The 21,667-nt window shown below is 44.8% G+C and overlaps 1 protein-coding gene across 9 annotated transcripts in view; it reads left to right on the plus strand.

Moving 5' to 3' along the window:
- The window catches only part of lrba (LPS-responsive vesicle trafficking, beach and anchor containing), a 174,559-nt gene that overhangs the window by 37,373 nt on the left and 115,519 nt on the right, over nt 1–21,667 (plus strand). For 8 of the 9 annotated variants that reach the window (XM_076729272.1, XM_076729263.1, XM_076729267.1 and 5 more), the window contains exons 19-29: nt 813–894; nt 3,148–3,271; nt 3,391–3,583; nt 9,664–11,040; nt 11,123–11,295; nt 11,943–12,096; nt 12,664–12,844; nt 14,482–14,615; nt 15,232–15,339; nt 15,478–15,619; nt 16,029–16,386. In XM_076729272.1, the coding sequence (XP_076585387.1) occupies nt 813–894; nt 3,148–3,271; nt 3,391–3,583; nt 9,664–11,040; nt 11,123–11,295; nt 11,943–12,096; nt 12,664–12,844; nt 14,482–14,615; nt 15,232–15,339; nt 15,478–15,619; nt 16,029–16,386 (3,026 nt within the window). The remainder of the gene's footprint in view (nt 1–812; nt 895–3,147; nt 3,272–3,390; nt 3,584–9,663; nt 11,041–11,122; nt 11,296–11,942; nt 12,097–12,663; nt 12,845–14,481; nt 14,616–15,231; nt 15,340–15,477; nt 15,620–16,028; nt 16,387–21,667) is intronic. The other variant, XM_076729264.1, reaches the window with a different exon arrangement.

Genomic DNA, 21,667 nt, shown 5'->3' on the forward strand with positions numbered 1-21,667 from the left:
TCTGCACACGCTGCAGCCCTGCTGACACGACTGAATGAGCCAAAATAGCTGGGAGACTGTGTAAAACATAAATAAAAACAGAAAGCAATCACATGCAAATGAACTGTGTTCACTGATAACAGTTTTCTGAAGCGTTCCTGAGCTCATGAAGTAATCTCCTTCATCCACTCATGTGTTCACTAAGTGGTGAACCTCGCTCGAGCCTTTCCAGGACGCCCCTTTCATACCCAATCATGATCCTCTCACCTGTTACCAAAGAGCCTGTTTACCTGTGGAATGTTCCAAACAGGTGTTTTTGGAGCGTTCCACATCTTTCCCAGTCTGTGAAACGTGTTGCTGCATCAGAGTCAGAATAAGCAGATATTTACAAAAATCACTGAAGCTGATGAGCTCAAACATTAAATATATTGACTTTGTGCTGTTTTCAGTTGAGTTTATGTGAAAAAGGATAAACGTTCTGTTTTATTTATGTTTCACACGGCGTCCCAGCTTTTTTCGGAATCAAGCTTTTACAGTCACAACCTCTGTGTTCAAGTATTTATTTTGTTTCAATTAAACTGACCGATCTTTGTCTTATTTTCTGTTTTTTTTCTCTTTATTTTCCAACATGACAATTTATCGAGTCCATTGACATAATAAATTTTATGCCCGACCACCTGCAGAAACTTGATTTGACAATTATTCAGCCGTATAGGACGTGATGGTGAAACATATCCGCAGCTTTGTGTGTCCGTGGTGTGGTTTGTTTCTCTGTTATTGTTGAGGCCGATGTGGATATTTATGACTTGAATCCCCTCTGGGTCCCCTGGTAGATTCTTACAGAGCAGATCTGCACTCAAGTGATCCATAAACAGCATCCGGACCCCGACTCCACTGTGAAGATTCTCAACCCACGTAAGTGCCTCCTCTGCGCCACAGCGCTCTCCTAAATCATCCCCCGAAGCATACCCTCTGCATACCTATTGCTCCACGCTGCACTAGAGGATAATTCCCCGCGGAACTGTGCGATCGCTGTATACAGTCAAACAAATGAACAACATAAATTTTGCAGCCGGAGGGTATTTTCATACAACTGAGCGTCAGATGGAAACCTAGCACAAGGACGGTGCGCACGCTTTGTGTGACAAATGGACACACATCTGCCAGCTTTATTGGAAGTCTCTATGATGTTTGTTCAGAATTAATTTACATATAGAGAAATGATAAAATGTAATGAAATTGCACTAAATTCAGTGTGAGAAAAGTGTAAATTTAATCAGTCATTCAACTCCGTTTGAGTGAGTTTATTGTTTAAATGCATTTACTTCATATTATAATTATATTATGTTTATACAGTACTTATATGCTCTTTATTATTGATGATTTAATAATTTAATTTTAATTTTACCATCAAATTTAGTGTCATTTCAATATTTAATATTTTGCATTTTAAAGTACAATATTAAAATATTTGCATTAATCATAATAAACAGATTTAAATAATGTTATGTATGACTTGATGTAAAAGAAAAGTATGTGTAAAAGCACACATACTGTGTATATATATATATATATTACTATATACTCACGCACATACAATTTACAAATATGTGTATATATTATATATACATTGTTTATCTATATAGATACATATGCATATACATACACACATTTATATAAATATACATTTATACTCTGTGTGTGTGTGTGTGTGTGTGTGTGTGTGTGTGTGTGTGTGTGTGTATATATATATATATATATATATATATATATATATATATATATATATATATATATATATATATATAGCGCGTCATAACTAGCAGAAAGTTCAGGCTCATTTTTTAAATGCAGCAGCATAACAAGCTGCGACTCCAGGCTTTGATCATCTCGTATTTTCGGGCCGTTACTTACCTCCAATTTCACGTCAGTTCACAAAACCTTTTCATATGTTGAAATCTTAAGTATTCATTTCAGCAGAGAAAAGAAAACATCCCCGTGTCTGTTTTATGCCGGTGCTTCCACACGTACGTGCACCTTCGAACACACACTTGCGAAACAGCTTTAATCAGTTTGAAATCCAAGCGCTCGGTATAATCACAACCAAGGTTTACGTCCAACCATCCTTAATCTGACAGGGTCCTGCTGTAGTCACACATTGATTATCTTAAGCCTTTATTGTGTTAAAAACTCTCTACCCAACCATCGTAGACAGGCGGTATATATCAGAGAAACCTTGTATGGGTTAGTCCATGTGAGCACATTGTATGGAACATAGAGCGGTGGTCTGTTTCTCCTTTGCCGTGCATTCTCTTGATTTAATCTGCGACAAACTCCCAAAATGGCCCCCTGATTGCAGTCTTTAGTAACGTCAGAGCCAATCAAACAAACCGAGGAAGTACCGTTTCCCTCAAATTAACTCAAGGGAAAGGAACCAAGAGCAAATGGAAAAAAGAAGGGAATACGCCATCCCTCCATCCTCATTCCCGGTACATGCTGGGGTAATTTTCTGGCGGTAAAGGTTCAGCGACTCATAATTTGAGTGACTAAGGCGTAGAAACAACACAACCGTCTGCCGGGGCAAGGGGGCATCGGTTAGCGCCAAGGTCTGAAGAGACAAGTGAAATCCAAGCCCCGCCGTCTCTCTACTCACAGCAAATGGACACTGACATTGTCTAGATAATTCATCTAAACAGTCAGTCTCTTTGGTTTAACCGAAGCCAAGCCTTCCAGAAGGGCCCAAGACTCTGGCTCTCTCGTTTGAAACAATACCAAAACCATTACAGTATGATAAAGATCAATGCCTGCGCTTTTTCTCCCTGCGCTGTTTTTCTTACCGCAGGCGCAGATTTTCAGGTGTGTACAGCCGGGAGTTCAGATAGTTTGTGACACAATGATTTGCACATGTTGAGACCAATGTGTGATTTAGTTGTTGATTTGGGCTTTGTTTCTCCTTACGTGCCACAAAGCCAGCACAATGCTGCCTGTTTCCAAACCCTCCAAAAACGCATTTTTTTATTACACTCATCAAAAATACAAGGCGCTGCAGCAGAATGTATTATGTTACAAACAGGCAGACCTTTCCTGCACATTAATTTCTGCAAAACTGCAAATATTTTTTAACGCAGCTGTTTGACAGAATGGGTTTGTGTTTGTTGATATTTCCAGAAATTCTGAAGGTAATCGCTGCTCTGCTGAAGAACTCTCCCCCATCCCCCGAGAGCATGGAGGTGCGCAGGGTCTTCCTGTCAGACATGATCAAACTGTTCAATAACAGCCGAGAGAACCGCAGGTAAGAATTTCGACTGGCTTCACAGGGTGGAGATCTCCATCACACGCTCGTCCACGCCGTGTTTACGTGCCGGTGGGATTCGGGTTCAGCGGCCGTGCGCTCTCCTTTTGTTGTTTCAGGAGCCTGCTGCAGTGCTCGGTGTGGCAGGAGTGGATGCTCTCTCTGTGCTTCATCAACCCGCGAAGCAGCGAGGAGCAGAAAATCACGGAAATGGTGTACGCCATCTTCCGCATCCTGCTCTATCACGCCATCAAATATGAGTGGGGCGGCTGGCGCGTCTGGGTGGACACCCTGTCCATCACACACTCCAAGGTCAGAGCACTCATTATATCCATGCACACACACACACACACACGCACAGGTTAGACACAGCTTTGTTTATCTTTCTCTGTGGATCTTCTTCTATCTCCTCATCTGTTTCATTTTTAGTTTTTTCTTATGTTTCTGTTTCTCTTCTTTTTTCCTCACACACTCTTTATCTCTCTGTAGTAAACATACACACACACACACGCGCACACACTCACATGTTGCCACGGTATTGTCAGCCTCCAACATTCAGCACATGATTGTAACCGTAGCCCTCCTCCTCCTCCTCCTCCTCCTCCTCAGCCAAACAGACAGCGGTATTCGGTCAAAGCCATCAGCTCCGTCACCCGTGTGTTTACGTTGAATCTGACATAATGCAGTTCATCAAATGAGAAATTAGAGAGCATTATCATCCGACCCTCTCACTCGCGGCGCAGGCTAGCATCGTAATTGAACCTTGCCTTTCAGTGCCCATCAGATTAAGCTGTGGAAGCTGTACAGTGATTATAATTTAAAAGCTAGTTGCAGTATAAACCAATGGGAATGAGTCCACCGGCCCCTCCACGCTTTATCTCCAGACTCTCCTTCTTTTACGTTTCACAGATAAAAATAAACTTCTGGCACTTCTTATTTCCATAGGCTGAATTCAAAACGCTGCTTTAGAAATTCACTGTTGATATCGTATTACGCTACTCTGTTCCAATGCAGTGAAGTAATTGAGGTTGGTGTCAGATTGTGGTCTGGGGGGTTTTTAAGCCTGGCAGATTGAAGGTTGAGTTAAAGAAGTGCTTGTGATATGAGACGCTTCGCTGCAGAGTGGGGTGCACTGCTGTGAGCGTCGGCGTCCAGTAGGGGGCACAGACAGACTGCCTGGAAGAGGATGAGGAAGAGGCAGCTCTGAGCAGGATGGTGTGTGTTGTTTGCTTGATGCTCAGAGCCCCCGGTGTCTCTCCACACCTCTGAACAGTGTAGGACTAACCTGCAGGGAAAATGAAACGTGTACAAATGAAGGTCTGAGGAGATTTAACACGTTGGCAGTCAAGGACAGTATCTGATGTCAGACTGTCTCAAAGATGAGGCCACATTGTGGTTCAGTGAAACATGACAGGGAGTATATAACACATGTATGTACAGCAGCAGAGGTCTGCTCACTCCACTGTGCTGTTTCTCTTAAAATATTCAGAAAACATCTTTATTTTCCCGACTTTACTCCACATCTGATCTTAAATCTAACACTTTCTTTGTGTTGTAATATTTCTGTTGGACAGAACAAATGAAACTCTATTAATCTGAGATTATGATTTAATCCGCTGTGGGTTTAGTTTCACCTGAAGCTTTTGTTCTTGCTTCATGTGCTCAAATACTGCAGCTGCAGTGTGTCGGGGTCTCACTTTGCAGCGCAGCAAAGTGTCTAGTTTGGTGTTGTGCAGAAATTGTTTATTGTTCTTTGTACACGGCAGGCGGTAATTGCCTTTTTTTTCCCCTATAATTGCACAAGATTAATGCCGTTTCCTCTTGGCTCTGGTTACGATGCCCAGCACTGGTCTAAAAACAGACTTCCACATACAGTGTGTGTGTGAATAAACCAATGCACTTGCAACACTTGAGATACACACACACACACACACACACACACACACACACACACAAATTCACGCACAGTGACTTGGATAGTTGCAGCAGGGTCTAGCCACCAAGATACATGCATCCGCTATAAAAAAGCTAAAGAAACTCAATTGCAATTTTATTGTCCCGTTTGATAGATTTCCTGCCACCTTTGTAGCACCAAAGCTGTTTGTCACTGTTGCTCTCTCCTCCCACTGCTGCAGGGCTCTGTGTGTGTGTGTGTGTGTGTGTGTGTGTGTGTGTGTGTGTGTGTGTGTGTGTGTGTGTGTGTGTGTGTGTGTTTGACTGCGTGTGTGCCTCTGTGTTTGTGTGAATGTGAGGTACTCGGCACATTTTCTCTTTGCCCTCCTTTTCTCTTGGGCTCTGGGAAGCCCTCCTCTCCGAGCCCATTGAATATTCATCGGAACCGTGCGAGAACAATCAGAGAAACAAGGCCTCATAAATACAACCAGCCCACTGGGAGCCTCTTGATAAGTGCATATATGCATTCACAAATACATATTTGCACACTTCTCCTCTGCATAGGCTTTATGATTTAGTTTGCCTTGTGTCGGCCATGTTGACGTTGTCAGTTTGGCATGTATAGAGATAATATGCCTCATGCTGAATGCATGTTTTCACTTCTTTGCTAGCAGAGACAGATTTTGTCCATGACTAAGAACCTTTGTAATGCATGTTCCAGTAATGCATCATTGTGTTCCTAATCATTTTATGTTTTGTTATGTAGCTGCAAAGAAAGCTTCTCGGTATAAGAGTGTAGTTTTTGATTGTTTTTCTTTCTTAAATCTGTCCAAAGTTCAGGTCCTTTGATCGTGTTATTGTCTCTACAAAGCTCTGAATACCTGCCAGAAAGTCATGATGGAGCAGGATGAGCAGCTGTACTTGTCAGATGTGAAGTTTTTGTACAATAATATCAATCTGGATGCATAAAAATGTGTATTTTAGCTTTGCTGGGACGGCTTGATTCGTGCGTTGTGATTGGCTGTGTCACTGCCCTGCTTCAAAGTGAGTGGGTCTCTTTGTGTGTGTGTGTGTGTGTGTGTTTCCACGTGCATATCCTTCTCTGTCAGTCATTAGGAAGTCAGTGTACCTGCCTGTGCGTCTCTGTGAATAGACAGATGTTCCTGCAGGTGGGCACGCTGACACAACAGCCCTCCCACCCTCAGCCCACACACCCACCCAAGGTGCCCCTCGTCCATCTCTGCACACAAATCAGTTTGAGAACAAGGAGATCTCCAAAAGAGAAAGATTGGGGCGTGAAGGTCCCTCCGTCCTTCAGACTCCCACTGTCAGCTAACTTCATTATACCTGTCAGAGGATAAATACAAGCAGTAATGAGCCAACGGATCTTTGATGAAGTCTAATGTACATGAGCTGCTCGTTTTACGCTGATGCTTAGAAATTGAGCATATTATGAAGAATTTAGTTTAATTGTACCCCCTTTTTTTAAAGCTTAGTTTAGCCATACAGCGTCTGCCCTCTGGGCTTATTGAGACATCACACACACACGAGTCCAGCTGTGGGTCTTGGCAGAGAGCTTCAGATAGATGCATTGACAAGTGGACAAAGCAAGGAGAAGGTGAGACCACCGAACAGCCAATGCTAGATAATAGCCACGCATCATGTTGTCCATACTGTCCAATCGAAAGTTAATCGCTCCTGCTCGTGTCCATGTGTTTGATTGTGATTCTCAGATAATATGAATATCATGAAATGTGTAAGAGTCGGCTGATGGAAACCCCGTGAATTCCACTGGTTGGCTCAAAACTCTTTTAGTGTACAGTAGCCTGAAGGATCCCCTGTGCAGGCTTCTCTTCCTATGGTTGTGATAGCAATTACAGATAAAGACTGTGTACATATTACTGGATCAGACGGCCAGGAGAAAACTACGAAGACTAATGTTTTTACAAGGAGCGAGAGCGGAAGATGTTGTGAACGAGAGCGAAACCACACAGCCAGCACGGCAGTAGCAGACGACATTGATTTTGGAGGAGGAATTGCATTTAGCTAATCGGATTAGAGCCACGCTGCCCTCCCCATTTCCCCTTTGTTTTGTGGTTGGTCTCTATCTATTTATCTAAATGGGGACTCCCAGGCTCCCACTGCGGGGGTCTCCCAAGATCAGCTCTTTGCCACCCTGACCCTCACTGTACAGTCTGTGGTGTGGGGCCTCTGCTTACTCCAGATCAGTGATACGGCGCAGACGTGCCGACAATGGAAGGTGTAACTTCTTTATGGATTCGTGTTGTTTTGGAAATGTGATCGCAGGTATTTTTTGAAAGGAAAGAAGCTAATTTTTGGTTTTCTTCTACATTTCATGTTTCAAAACTATCGAGGGAAGCGAGGCAAATACAGAAACTTGCCTGTTGAGGTATTGCAGTGTCTTTTTGTTTATGCTAGTGTGTCCCCTTCCAAAGCAGTTCAAGTCTGTGATCTGGCCGTGCTGCATTCAGTTAATACCATGTTACCTGTCACATTAGAAAAGCCCACCATGTTTTCGTACATTACCATAACATTTTTCCATACCCCACTGAGGCCAGGCCGAGTCGTGGAGTAGAATGAAATTAGATTAGATCAGCGCTGATGTCTTAGCCACCCAAGGCAGTTTCTATATGTTGTAGCAAGGCTAAACGCTCTTTTAAAAACCACAGAGACATATACTACCTCTGTCTAATGGTAACTGGATCTGTTACAGAGCCCCATTTAAGGCCAGCATACATCATCTTAATGTACAGACTGCATCCTGAATCTATGACGTTATGTTCTGCGCCGCTCTCCCGCATAATTTCCATAGCAGCGCACTCTGAATGCAGCCTTTTAATTGCAAAAAATGCTAAATGTCAAATTAAGCTCAAACTAATGGGGTAGAAGGTCTTGCTGTGTGATCACTGGGAAAGAGGGAGGAAGAGAGAAAGAGACGGACTACTGGCGCATTCAGATCAGGCTGTGCTCTCAGAAAACAGCTATGGATTACCAATCACTGCTTCCCACTACAGAAGATTAATGAGCACCCGTGTAGCAGGCTAATTTAGAACAATAACGCCTAATTAATTACAAATAATCAGCTTCTTTCTCTGCCCTTCCTTTCTTCCACTCTCAATGACTCACTTTCTTTCTCTTCCGCCTTTGCAATTTCTTATTTTTTTTCCCTCCCTTTTGATCTCTGGCTTTCTCATTTTCTTTGTTTCTTTCTCCAGCTCCTTCTGTCCAAATAGCCTCAGGTGAAAAAGCAGCAAAGTGGGTCTGGTTTCATCCCCCCTCCACCACCAAACCCATCTTTGACTTTCTGTCCTCCAAGCCCAGTGATTAATGCAGGGTCTTAAATTAGGCGTGGGAGGATTTGCCGATGCTGGACACGCACTCAGCACAGCTAGCAGACACACACTAATAGTATCTACTGCTAATCTATGACTGCTTACATGGACGGGCTCTTCCTCAAATGCCACTGCAGAGCATTGTCGTTATAGACTAGCAGTCTAGTCGACCCATATCAGATGTAAGAAGACTGATAGAGGTTAATAGGCTGTGGGCAGCTGCATGTGAGAGGAAGGAAAAGTTTTAAATATGGCACAGTTGGCCACAAATGGTCCCAGTGGGTAGACGTAGTAATAAGCTCACAACTAAAAAGCAAAGTGAAAATATCTGGCTTCCACAATCTTGTTAGCCTCCAGATTAAACATGTTAAGGCATGCTGTGGCACATGGAGAGATAATTAAAAGGCTGAAAGTGTAAGCTAGTACATATCAGTTTAAGAGAGGGGGGGGTTTGTTTGATGAGGTGCGGAAATGGGATGGCAGTGGTTGGATTTTTTATGTATAACTGCTGCTACATCATGACAAAATGAGATGAGATATGATGTTTAAATGTCCAGTCAACAAAACATTTCATGATGCCGTGTGTGCGCTCTCAAACAAAAGCTGTGCAGCAGTACAGAAACTACACTTAAAGATACTTTCAGTTTGTAACAGTCTGGGTCTTGTTTTGGTTTTACTTCCCTTTGAGTATCACCGTGTCATTTGCTGAAATCTGGGAACAACCTTAAAAAGAATTGAGTGGTCAGAAGATCATTCTGGCTTCAAACAAGCCCCTGTGTTGGCCAGATGTATGAGGAAAACCCTCATTAACATCCACTGCAGTTCACAGTGTGACCTCCTGGTTCCACTTGAGCCTGCTGTACTGGCTGTAGTTGTGTACACAAAGGTTTTACCGATTAGTGTTTTTAGAAATATTCTTGAAACTTTCTTGTTTGCGACTTCTTTTATAGTCTAAGTATTTGTTTCTTGGCCTGTTGGACACATCTCTGCACTTATCTTGGTTAAAAAATGGTCATAATTGATTGAAATGGCAAAACTACAAAGTAAGACTCAAGTTTAAATAATCAGAATTGCAGTGTCCTTAGATCAATGTATGAAGTAATTAGTGTTTCCTACATTTGAACATATTCTCTCTTGTTTTTGCAGGTGACCTTTGAGCAGCACAAAGAGAATCTGTCTCATATGTTCCGTCAGTACCAGCACCAGGAGTCTACAGGATCTCTGAGCACAATCCGGACCATCTCTGGCCTCAGCCAAAGCTCGGACACCATGGACAGTGTGAACGGGCCGCCTGCGGAAGAGACGGCACCTTCTACTGTCATTGAACTCACAGTGGACGAGCTGTCCCAGAAGTCTCCTGACACGGCGTCCAGTTCCACCATCACCTCCAGCCCACTGGAGGCTGCTGATGACAGCGTACCCGCATCCATCACCGTATCCAACATCCTGGCCAGGGCCGAAGACGAAGAAGAGCAGAAGTTAGTTCAGGACTCTTCCAAGGACGGCACAGTTGATGTAAAGGAGACTGAAGCTGCTGTGACACATAAAGACGATAAAGAAGAACAGAGTGAAGACACCAACAAGCAGGAACCAGTGACTGAGGCTGACAACCCACCAACATCAGTTAGCGACCAGGCTGAAACTGACGACATGAAAGCAGTGGAGGTGGTGAGAGACTCTGCTCCAACGTCTGCGAGTGATGCTACAAAAACACCTGCAACAGATGATGAGAAATCTGAGAGTGAACCGAACAAAGGTGAATCATCAACCTCCATGACGGAAGACTCTTTGAATGAAGCAGATGCAGAACTGCCAGTGGCTTCAGAACAAGAAGGTAAGGCTGACCAAACGACTCCAGAGACTGCAGCCTGTCTGTCCAACAGTGTGCCGGGTGGAGCCTCCGCCGCCAACGAGGAACAGGTCGACGTTTCGTCTGTCAGCGACCAGATCAACCCGAGTGATGCTGATGATAGCCAAGAGGAGTCCTCCTATGCCTCAGCCGCTGCTGGAGAGGAAGAGGAGGTAGGGACAAAGGAGGAAGATAAGGATGAAGAGGATGAATGCAAGAAAAATGATCAGGGAGGACATGAGATGAAGAAAGAAGAAAAGGATGAGAAGCAGGAGGTTAGAATACAAGAAGAAGCTGAAGAGAAACAGGTGTCTGGGTCTGAGAGTCAGACTCCTCCGGCTGAAACACCTGAACAAGGTGCGTCAGAACCACCCAAAGAAAAAGATGAACAGTCTTCCTCCACAACTGAAACTGCAGACCAGCAGCCCTCAGAAACCACACTGCCCCCTACAGGCCAGGAGGACTCCACCTCAGCTGGCCAGCCTTCAGAGACCGCCACTGAAGAGGAAACCCCGTCCAGTCCTGCAGACAGCAGCACCGCCGCCTCCAGCTCTGGCACCCAGAAGACAGCAGACTCTCTCAGCAAGACCAAAGAGATCAAGATCGCCAGACTGGACGTGTCCAATGTGGCCTTAGACACAGAGAGACTTGAGCTGAAGGGAACCTCTGCAGCAGTACGCATCATTTTTGCTTTTGGTCTTAAAATTATGTTCTGTGGACCCTTGTGTTGAAGCTAATGCTGGTGTCTCCCTGCAGGAAACAAGCTCAGCAGCAGCAGGAGGGTCTGCGGGTCAGCAGAGAGAGAGCGGCACCTCGGCCCCTCGATCCACCATGTTTCGTATCCCAGAGTTCCGCTGGTCCCACATGCACCAGCGCCTCCTCACTGACCTACTCTTCTCTATTGAGACAGATGTCCAGATGTGGAGGAGGTAGAGTAACAATCCGCTGACTCTGACTCTACTGATGCTTTAGCTAACAATCATTTTGGTAATTGATTAACGGGATAGAGATTTATTGGCTTTTCATTCGTCTGAGGAGCAGACAGAAGAATTCAGCTCACAAGCTTTCTCCCAGTCAGGTGGTGCATGTGTCCAACAAGCCCCTCACGAAGCTTTGTTTCTGAGTAAATGAAATGTATCTTTTTGTGTATACAGGAAGTACTTAACTTGTTTGCAGTGTTTCAAAATGAGGAATTTCTCTTTGCATGTTTACTCATTTAAAGACAACAAAAGGCATCTCCCAGTAGAAGCCACGATGTTTGCCCGATGCAGTACTTCAGATTGCGTTTAACTAAAACCGGGTCTGTGAGGATGCTTTGAAATTCAGGCCACATTGTTGACCAAAGCACATGAAGGATACTTTTATCTTTGAATGTTTGCATTTAACAGCAACAAGTACGAACAGTCTGATCTGTAGTCAATCCGCTGTTATTTAGAGCCGATTACTCACCAAAAACATGCTCTCACTCTAGATATGACAAAATACTGCACTCCTGTTTCAAAGATCTTAAACTCTACTTGTGATATCCTCCTCTGCTTTTGCTAACAAAGCAGTCTTTTTGTCTTCCGCCTCTCAGTCACTCCACGAAGACAATTTTGGACTTTGTGAACAGCAGCGAGAACGTCGTGTTCGTCCACAACAGCATACACCTCGTCTCCCAGGTGGTGGACAACCTCATCATGGCTTGTGGAGGCATTTTACCTCTGCTATCTGCTGCCACCTCCTCCTCTGTGAGTCTCCTGATGTGTGTGTGTGTGTGTGTGTGTGTGTGTGTGTGTGGGTGTGTGGGTGTGTGTGTGGGTGTGGGTGGGTGTGGGTGTGGGTGTGTGTGGGTGTGTTCTTAACTGTGGCTGTGTCTGTAGTTGATGGCTCCGTTTGCAGGAAGTTATCCATCCACATTGACCTTTCCCAATCACATTAGACTACAGTTAGCCGCTTCCTAACATTGTTAGTTTGTTTTTGTGTTGTCTGATCTCGGTGGCTTCGGCTCTCGTGATTCTTTGCTTCTGTCTCTTTACTGGCCTGTCTCAGAAACAGGCTGATGTTCAATCCCATCGTAATTCAGTTACATTCAGTTGCCGGCCGTCTGTAACCAAATTTAAAACTGGATGAAACCAAATGCTCTGCTATCAAGATGTTTAATCTATAGAATACAGTTTGTGCAGTTTTTAGATATGTTGCTTCTGCTTAAATCTTTATTGGCTGATTATTTTCAGCATTCACAAGTTCATTTTTAAAAATAAGTGGATTTTTCTCTTCTTCACTAATCGCCGTGTACGTGTTCCTCTCTCTGCCAGCACGAGCTGGAGAACATCGAGCCATCCCAGGGCTTGGCGGTGGAGGCTTCGGTCACCTTCTTGCAGCGCCTCGTCAACCTCGTGGATGTCCTCATCTTCGCCAGCTCGCTCAACTTCACCGAGATAGAAGCTGAGAAGAACATGTCGTCTGGAGGCATCCTCCGACAGTGCCTTCGCCTCGGTGCGCTGTTATTTGAACTCATTATTCCTAAAACAGCTCGTGCAGTCTCTCCTTTTATTTCTTGAACCCTGCAGATGCTTTGTTTCGCTCTCTTTCTGCTCATCTGCGTCCTCTCTCTGAATTTGCGTCTTTTATCTCCTCCTTTTACTGAGCCCTCTGTCCTCCTCTGCTCATCGATCTGCCTCATATCAGCCGGCTGTAGCCTCTCGTATTAGCCTCAGTCATGGCTCCCTGTAGCCCTTTTGACCCTCCTTTCTGTCTTCTCTTTCTTTTCTGCCGTCTTCCTCTCCATCTCCAGCCGCCGCTCTCATTCCCTCGCCTCTTTCACTCTGCTCGTATCGGCTCTCTCTTATCTTGTTATTATAACCCCACTGCATGGCAACACTCTAAAATGGCTGCTATCATGATATAGTGAGCTCCACATAATGGCCTTGGCTGTACTGTACCGCAGCGTAGCCCGAGGCCTTTTTCTGCCTTCTGTTCTGGGCTATTACAGTTTCCTCTGACAGCATCAAAAGCCAAGCCACACTCGAGCTGAATAAAAGATATTGAAATTCTTACATTATTCATTTTATGTGGTGCACCTTCTCAGCAAACACAGATCAACACACCCGTACCGAGCGTGGAAGTGGTGCAATATTTCCTACACCCACTTAAATCATTTCTTCATGCTTTCTTGCGTATATGTAACGGTGCATGTTCAGGTTTGGGCTTTTGCTTCTCGCTGCTCATTACGGTGAAGGTTACAAACAAAAAGGCTTTCAAAATGCAGACTTACACAAAGAGCACTTCTCCGCTTACATATTATCCAACTACGGCTGCCGCTGCCGCTGTTGGGTTTTTGTAGGAAAGCGATGCCACCGCGCTACAAGTCCAGTTTTAGAAAGCAGCCGTTATGAAATGAATATTTGATGAGGTATGCGCTCCCCATTGCTGGCACCTAATCTGATTTTGTAAGACTGTAACAAGGTTTTAGCATCTCCACCCCTCCCTCCTCCTGTCTTTTTATAAATGGTCGTATGAAAGAGTAGTCCTAATGGAAAAAGCGAGCCCATTTCCAGACGGAATAATTCCCTCCTTCGTAATCTAAATGGCTCAGAGTTAACATTTGTCAGTTGTCAAGTCCAGAGCAGTGGGGGTTGGGAGGGTCTCCGACAGAGGAGCTCAACATTAGACTACAAATTGTAAGTGTGCCAGTTTTGAACCTGCCTGAAGTTATTCGACCACAGGATTTTTTGTGACAAAGGACGCGTCTTCCTGCCGACTCAGCATGTGCACACCCCGGCGCTGTCATTTGTTATGGGTGCCGCGCACAGTGGATGTGATTCAAGAGCACACCCTTGCACTGTGACCTTGGGAGGAGAGGTGGAGCAGGGAAGAGTGAACGATGCTGCCAGAGTTGGCCGGAGCGCTGACCTTGTCACGGCCCCACTTTTTCTCCTTTGTTTTTGTCTCTCTCAGCTGCTTCTGTTCTTTTCTTACTTTAATGAGCTGGATTTTCACCAATTTCTCTATATTTTTTGTCCATTTGCTTCGGGTGCCGTCTCTTTCTTGGGCGTTATGCCCGTACATATTTCTCTGAAAATGACTTCATTTGTATGATGTCACATCATATCTCTTTCTCCATCCCTCCCCAGTGTGTGCTATGGCAGTGAGAAACTGTCTGGAGTGTCAGCAAGCCCAATTTAAGCATGGCACAGAAGGCTCAGCCCGCGGCTATACAGCCATGCCCAGCACTATGCTTGGAACGTCCAAGTCTGCAGCCGCGCAGGCAAGTAACCCAAATCATCTCCTCACTTCATTATCTTGCACATTTTCTGTACTTCCTCCACTGTCTTAAATTTACCATTATTTCCCCAAAATACAATTTAACCACTCAGTAATCCAGTCGCACTCTTGAGCTGGTCGTCCTTTTGAGTCTTTTCTTTTTTTCACACTTGAAAATGCATCTTCCCTTTTCCCACACTCAACAGTAAACCAGAAGGAGCTTTGGCCTTTGTCCTGCTCACCAACAACATCCAAGGTTTATTGCATTAGCTCATATCTTATTATATTACCACACTGGTTGCTATTTGTGACACAAGACGAGGCCTTTTGTCATTGCCCCTTTGATTTGATACAGTGGCTTCCAGTAAAGTCATGTTGTTCTTCCCTGAACCGGGTGTTAAAGCTCATTTATAATGCAGTGGCTCTATAGAAAAGCCATTATGTTAAGGACATGATCCCAGGAGGGATGGCTTCCCTAAGCTGTGAAACCGTATCCTACTCCATGAAGTGCACACAGATTAATAAACATCCCAACTGGTGTAAAAGTACACATTCTGCTTGCTCTTCACTTGGAGATGCTAGTACATGTCATGTGGTTTGATTTTCATGCATGCATGCAGAGCCCTGTTGATGCAGTGACAGGTGGGATGTCTCCGGTCAGAGACCTGGACCGGCTTCTTCAGGACATGGACATTAACCGCCTCAGGGCCGTCGTCTTCAGAGATATTGTGAGTTGTACTGAAAGCGCATCCACGCGACGTGCAGGTGTCACATAACGTACACAGCATCCGTGAAACGACTCAGCCGTCACTGCTCTCTGAAGAAGACACGCAGACAGATCGTTTAGTGTGTGTTGTTTGTTTCAGGAGGACAGTAAGCAGGCTCAGTTTCTGGCTCTTGCTGTTGTCTACTTCATCTCAGTCCTCATGGTGTCCAAGTACCGCGACATCCTGGAGCCCCACAATGACAAGAAACACCCTCAGCGATCGCAGTCTGCCAGGAGCACAGGTACACAGCAGCTGCAAGGCAAGAAGCATCTGAAATATTTATCTGCACAGAGGGTTCGTGCTGCAGTCTGTAATGCAGTTCTTCCCAATCTCTCTGCTTTCGCAAAAACAAAAGTCTGGAGCACGACCTCCTATCATCATGCCATGTCACAGCCTCTTTTTAGAGTCTTCATTTAATCTCTCCAAAGGCTGCTACACAGAAAAGTAAAATTAAACTTTGAAATAAGAAAGGCAGAGATTTAAGAAAAGTCTAGAAAGAAAGAGGATTTTCTGCAGCAGAATTTAGTTTAGTTTTGTTTTTCTTCCCTGTTGTGGCTACCTCAGCTTCAAGGTTGGGAACCACTCTAATCAATCTCATGTGGTGAGGTTTTATGGCTCACATGTCTTCATTATTATTTGTGTCTCCTCAGATAGCGGCGCCGTTTCTGGTGGACTCGAAGTAGAGAACGGTGTCTCTCTCCGGCGGTATGATTCTGGCATCGGTGATGACCACACCTCAACCGCCGCAAGCGAGGCAGACCTGTCATCCTCTGGCGTGACTCACGGTCCAGACGCCATCTCAGAGGCCTTGTCTACGCTGTCATCTGAGGTCAGGCCTGCCGTGCCTGCTGATTCAAAGGGCAAGAATGTGAAGGATATCCTGCGCAGCCTAGTGAGCGCTCCAGCTGATGATATCATGGTGGATCCAAGCCTGCTGCCACCGACGTTTCTCGGAAGTGTGGGCGATGTGTCCAGAGAGTCATCCCTGCAGTTTCGCTCTTTTGATAGGTGAGGGCTCAGGTTGATGTGCACTAACATACCGTTTCTAGAAAAGCCTATTTTTCTGCTTTGCACATTAGTGACTGTGGGGGAAAGAATTCTGGATTAACATTCCTCCGGTGTTGAAATGGGCGCAGACCTGACAGCTTCATCAGTTGCTCGAGAGCCCATGTGGTGCATATACGCTTGTGATTCTCAAGCTCCATAGCTGACAGTTTCACACCATTTATCCCAACATAACTGCAGTGGACTTTTCAATGTCAGACCTTGAAGACGTCTCCCCTCGGTTATCCTCAGAGGAGGCTTTGGTGGATCTTGAAAAGCATTCTGTAACAGAAAGCCTTTTGAACCGGGGAATCTCAGTCTCCGACTTTTTCCCCTCTTGCTCCCATTGTTCTTTCTTTGAGCTGTCGATGTAGGTCCTCATCCCGGGCAGACCGCCTTACAAAGAAACCTGTCTTAAGGAAAACAGGAGTCATGTCTGGGATGAAGAGACGAAGCTGGCAGGAAGCTGTTTCTTTTCACGACATCGCTGATATTTAACGACTTTCTTTTTCATCTCTCCTGCTGCTCGTCTCTCCCCGTCTAACGCTCGAAGCGGTAACCCCCCCTTCCCGCCTTTTCTGGCATAAAAGCTGTATAATTTGCATTACCCCTGGAGGTGCAGGGGTGAACAGTCAGGAGTAAGGCTTCAAAAGCAGAGCCCGGTGCTGAAGCCACAGACGGGCCCAGGTGAGAGAGGATGGTCACCGGTCTGGTTTGCATTTGGAGCGTTGACTCTCAGACAGACGTTCACAAGCGGCGGAGGGGGGAGAGGGTGGTAGAAACTGAGAGAGAGAGATGGGAGAAGGGGGAGAAAGAAGTCTCCATGGGGGTGATGTCAAGTCAAGGTTCTCATGTACTGAAGAAAACATTTCTCCGCTTCCCTCTCTCTCTCTCTCAAACACACTCAGTCAGTCTGCCGACCCCCAACTGTGGGAATTCCACGGCATCTCTGTGATCGCATGTCTTTATCTGAGGAATGCTTTGTCAGGTCTCAGGGCGCTCCTCATATCAGGGGGATTAGACTGGCTCCTGTCCGCTGAGCACACTCAGTAGGAAGAGAGGACGTCAGGAGAGCTGGAGAACATAGAGTAACAGCTCGCTCGCTGCCTGTGGGAGCCTCTTCAGGCAAGGCACACAGCCCAGGCCCAGACGGCAGACTTCACCCCAGCTCCCTTTTTAAGAGGAAATAAAAGCCGCTCCGAGGGTGTTCACGCGTTAGCACTTTGTAGGGCTGCAGCTAATAATTATTTTAGTATCATTTAAAGCATTAGGCTGGCAATAACCTATGTTTTTGTTAATGTTAACAAAACCAACAGTGCGTTCGTCCATTTTTTCATTATTTCTGACTTTCCAACCCTGTCTGTGGCTCTCAGCTCCTCGGTTCCCCCTGAGGAGGAATATCTTCAAAAAGGGGTCACATATAGATATTTTCATTTTCTAAAAAGGCTAAATGTAATTACATAAAACAGATGGACACTGTAGTTTTTAGCAGACGGCACTCAAGTAATGCAAGTCAGTGGAAATGGTGAATTTTTAGGGATTATTCGGTGCTGTGTTTACAGCAGCAGAACACTTTATGTTGGATTAGCTGAAAAAATTAAAAATGTTCATGTTAATGAGGGAACATGCGACCCAGCATTAAGGTGTGGCTCACTGATGTATTTTTTGGAGGTCTAGAGTTAGATTGATGTAAAACAGAGAAAATCAGCAAATCTTCTCCTCTGAGATTGACCTGAGGGGTTCAGCACTTATCTAATGCTCGTTCTTTACGTATATGCACGCATGCAAACCTTTCTTCTAACCAGATTCCCAATGTCCCCCATTCTCAAACACCACTGCCGGGTTGGCAGATCATTTTGATGTCTCCTGGTCTAAACTGAAGTCTTCCTGAGTCCATGCAGTAACATCCTTCATCCACTCATGTGTTCACAATGTGATGAACCTTGCTCCATCCTCGCTCATGAACGACTGAGTCTTTCCAGGATGCCCCTTTCATACCCAGTCATGATCCTCTCACCTGTTACCAATGAGCCTGTTTACCTGTGGAATGTTCCAAACAGGTGTTTTTGGAGCATTCCGCATCTTTCCCAGTCTGTGAAAGGTGTTGCTGCATCAAATTCAGAATTAGCAGATATTTACAGAAATCAATGAAGCTGATGAGCTCAGACATTAAATATATTGTCTTTGTGCTGTTTTCAGTTTACGTCTAAAGAGGTAAAACAAATGATCTCACTCTGTTTTCTTCATGTTTTACAGCATCCACAGTAACTTTTTCTGAATCATACGTGTTTTATTCTCTTATCTCTTCTGCTCTTTATCAGCTGCCTCTCGTCCTCACCCTTACTAATTCCACCTACCACACATGCAGACATGTTCTGTGTTTATTATCTTGTCGTAATGACTCTATCGCTGCTCAGCATCTCCCACTAACCAGTAAGCCTCCCAGTGACACCAGTACAAGCCAGAGCTGACATTCTGCACTGACATCTCCTGCCAAAACACGGCCACTCTCCACTTACCCAGGGGGCTGGATTTACGAGACCAGTGTATGAAAGAAGCTGGGATCTCCCAGATAAAACCTGCAGGTTGGTCAGGGGGTGAAGTATCCCCACTGATTTATTTACTAGTGGAGACCTGCTGGATTTCTCCCATCCATTTCTCAGCCATGCCCCTGTTATGACAGCCAGTCTGCAAATATTTGCTGACACTAACCAGAACCAAACAGTGTCATTGTACAAGCCGGTGATTTAGTCTGCATGGTTCAGCAGAATGTGTGCGTGTTAGACTCTGGGATATACATGGTGCAGTTGTTTGCATTCCTGGCAGCAGACTCCGCATGCATGTGAGAGCTGATGTACAGATGAGTCTTGTTGATGTTGAAGTGTTGTTAATGTACTTCTTAGGAAGGGGGTAAGCATGTCAGACACAGCCACCGCTGAGAGCGTGAAGGCCGTTTCCTTCCCTTTTCAATTCCTACATCACGCTTTAAAAAAGTGAGCGCAAACGGCGATTTGACAGGTTCACCTTCTGTGACGCACCTGAAACAGGTTCACCGGCGATCCTGCATCAATGTATTTAGTAAGCTGCTGTTCACTGTAAGAATCAGGAGTTGTATTTATTTAATGTTACAAGTCGAGGCCAGACTGTATAGATTACTGCAGGTCCCTTTAATATGAGTCTGTTCAGCTTAAAGTATTAGAGCCTCATCAATATGTTATCTTTGTGGCTGATGCTATGTTACACTGGACATAAACGTTTTTTGGCAATAATGCCTCAAAAACAATCATTTAAATGTTGTAAGAGATATCTGCCGCAGCAGAGAATTTCAAAGTAGAACAAGGTAATTTTCAAAATGACAACTGTAAAACAAATAAATCTAAAGAATCAAATGAAGTAAAGTAAAAATACTTCGTTTTAAACCTGAATGAGGACAAATAAGGCTTAAGGTGTATTTAAAATGCAGACTATAATTACTTCACTGTACCTCACAGTACTGACCCTGCTGATATATTGGTTGTGCTCCGTTACACATTTATAGTATTCTGATACTTTGCTATTAGTACTCTGTACTGCATTTCCAGAGCATATCCTTTTTAAGCAACCTAAGACATAAACATACAGAATTCACCTAAAGACAGACAAGATCCCTCCCAAGATACCTATAGTACATGTATATACAAATACATACACCTACACATTCATAGAAGCATTTACATGTACACATATATACACGTTTCATAATTCAGAATTAAGAAAATAGAACTTTTTGACCACTTTTGGCAACAAATTCCTGCCTTTGCCCTGTGTTTTTGAGCTGCCTGTTGGTCTAAATAAATAGCATCTTAATATCTGAGGCATACATCATGCACGTATACTTAGTTGCAGTACAATATCCTAAAGTACACACACTCCCAAACACACATGCAGAATGTCGATGCTCTGCTATTCTCATACTTCGTAGGCCCTTAGGTCCCAGTTGCTCCACTCATTAATCACTGATGTCATCAAGGTAATGCCCCTCCCACACCAGCCATCGTCATCCAATCGCAGCTCGAGAAACCGCCTGATGCCACGTAGTAGCGTGTACATGCAAATGTGTCAGCGTGCATGGCGAAAGAACGTCGAGAAGAATAACATTCACATGCACAGCGTCGCATGAAAAGAGAGTGAAAGGGGAGATCAAAGTTCTCCTGGGGGTGCACGCTCCCCTCCCTCGCATGAGTCGATTCTGAGGTTAGCACTCCAGAGAATGGCGCGCGCACACACACACACACACACACACACACACACACACACACTGACAGTTACTCATTCTCACACTTGTTTTACCTAAAATAGCAGAGATTACTGGAACCAGTATTTACTGCACTTATCCGTTGCAGGTTAATGCCTTTAAATAATTCAACCTCAGCTCAGCGCACACACACACACACACACACACACACACACACACACACACACACACACACAATATTGTTTCCATCACTTCTGAGGACATTACATTGACTTACATTCATTTCTTGGAGACCCATACTAACCTTAAAATGCAGTGTTTTACATTACGTTTGTCCTCATGAGGAAGACGAGTCCCCACGACGCAACTGTGTAACCAGACTTTTATCCCCACTACATCAGTAATACACACACACACACACACACACACACGCATGCACACACACTGCCCTGGGCTCCTGTTTGTGGGTTGAGTGGGGCCGCTGACGGCTGATTAATCGACCGGGGCGGCCCACTCATGATAAGTGTGGCTAATGACCTGCTGAATAATTCACTGGGCCTTTGCCGGGGAACAGATGGAAGGCCAAACACATACACGGACATGTTCACCGGCACACTCGTACACACTTGCGCACTCATGCATTTATTTGTATACTCAGTATGCATATATTCAAATATTTGTGGACACGCACTCACTCCTAGCCTCCGCTCACCGGGGGTCCGCCGCCCCCCTGCCTCTCACGCCTGCTGTTGACACCTCGGGTGCTTCACGTCAGCGCCGCCCTTGTTCTCAGATACTACCATCCAGCCCGCTCACTATCAGAGCAGAAAAAAGTCACCAGCAACTTTTATCTCCACCCTTCCTGGCCAACGATGCCGATTTCATTCTGTTATATCACTACGTCAGTTTTTATGTATCACTCTGGACCTTCTCAGTGTGTGTTTGTGTTTCAAGCACCACTGTCAACCCTCTGGGATCCGTGTGCAACTTTATTATTCTCAAATCATAGAT

The sequence above is a fragment of the Chaetodon auriga genome, chromosome 4, assembly GCF_051107435.1.
Source record: "Chaetodon auriga isolate fChaAug3 chromosome 4, fChaAug3.hap1, whole genome shotgun sequence".
NCBI classification, from domain to species: Eukaryota; Metazoa; Chordata; class Actinopteri; order Chaetodontiformes; family Chaetodontidae; genus Chaetodon; species Chaetodon auriga.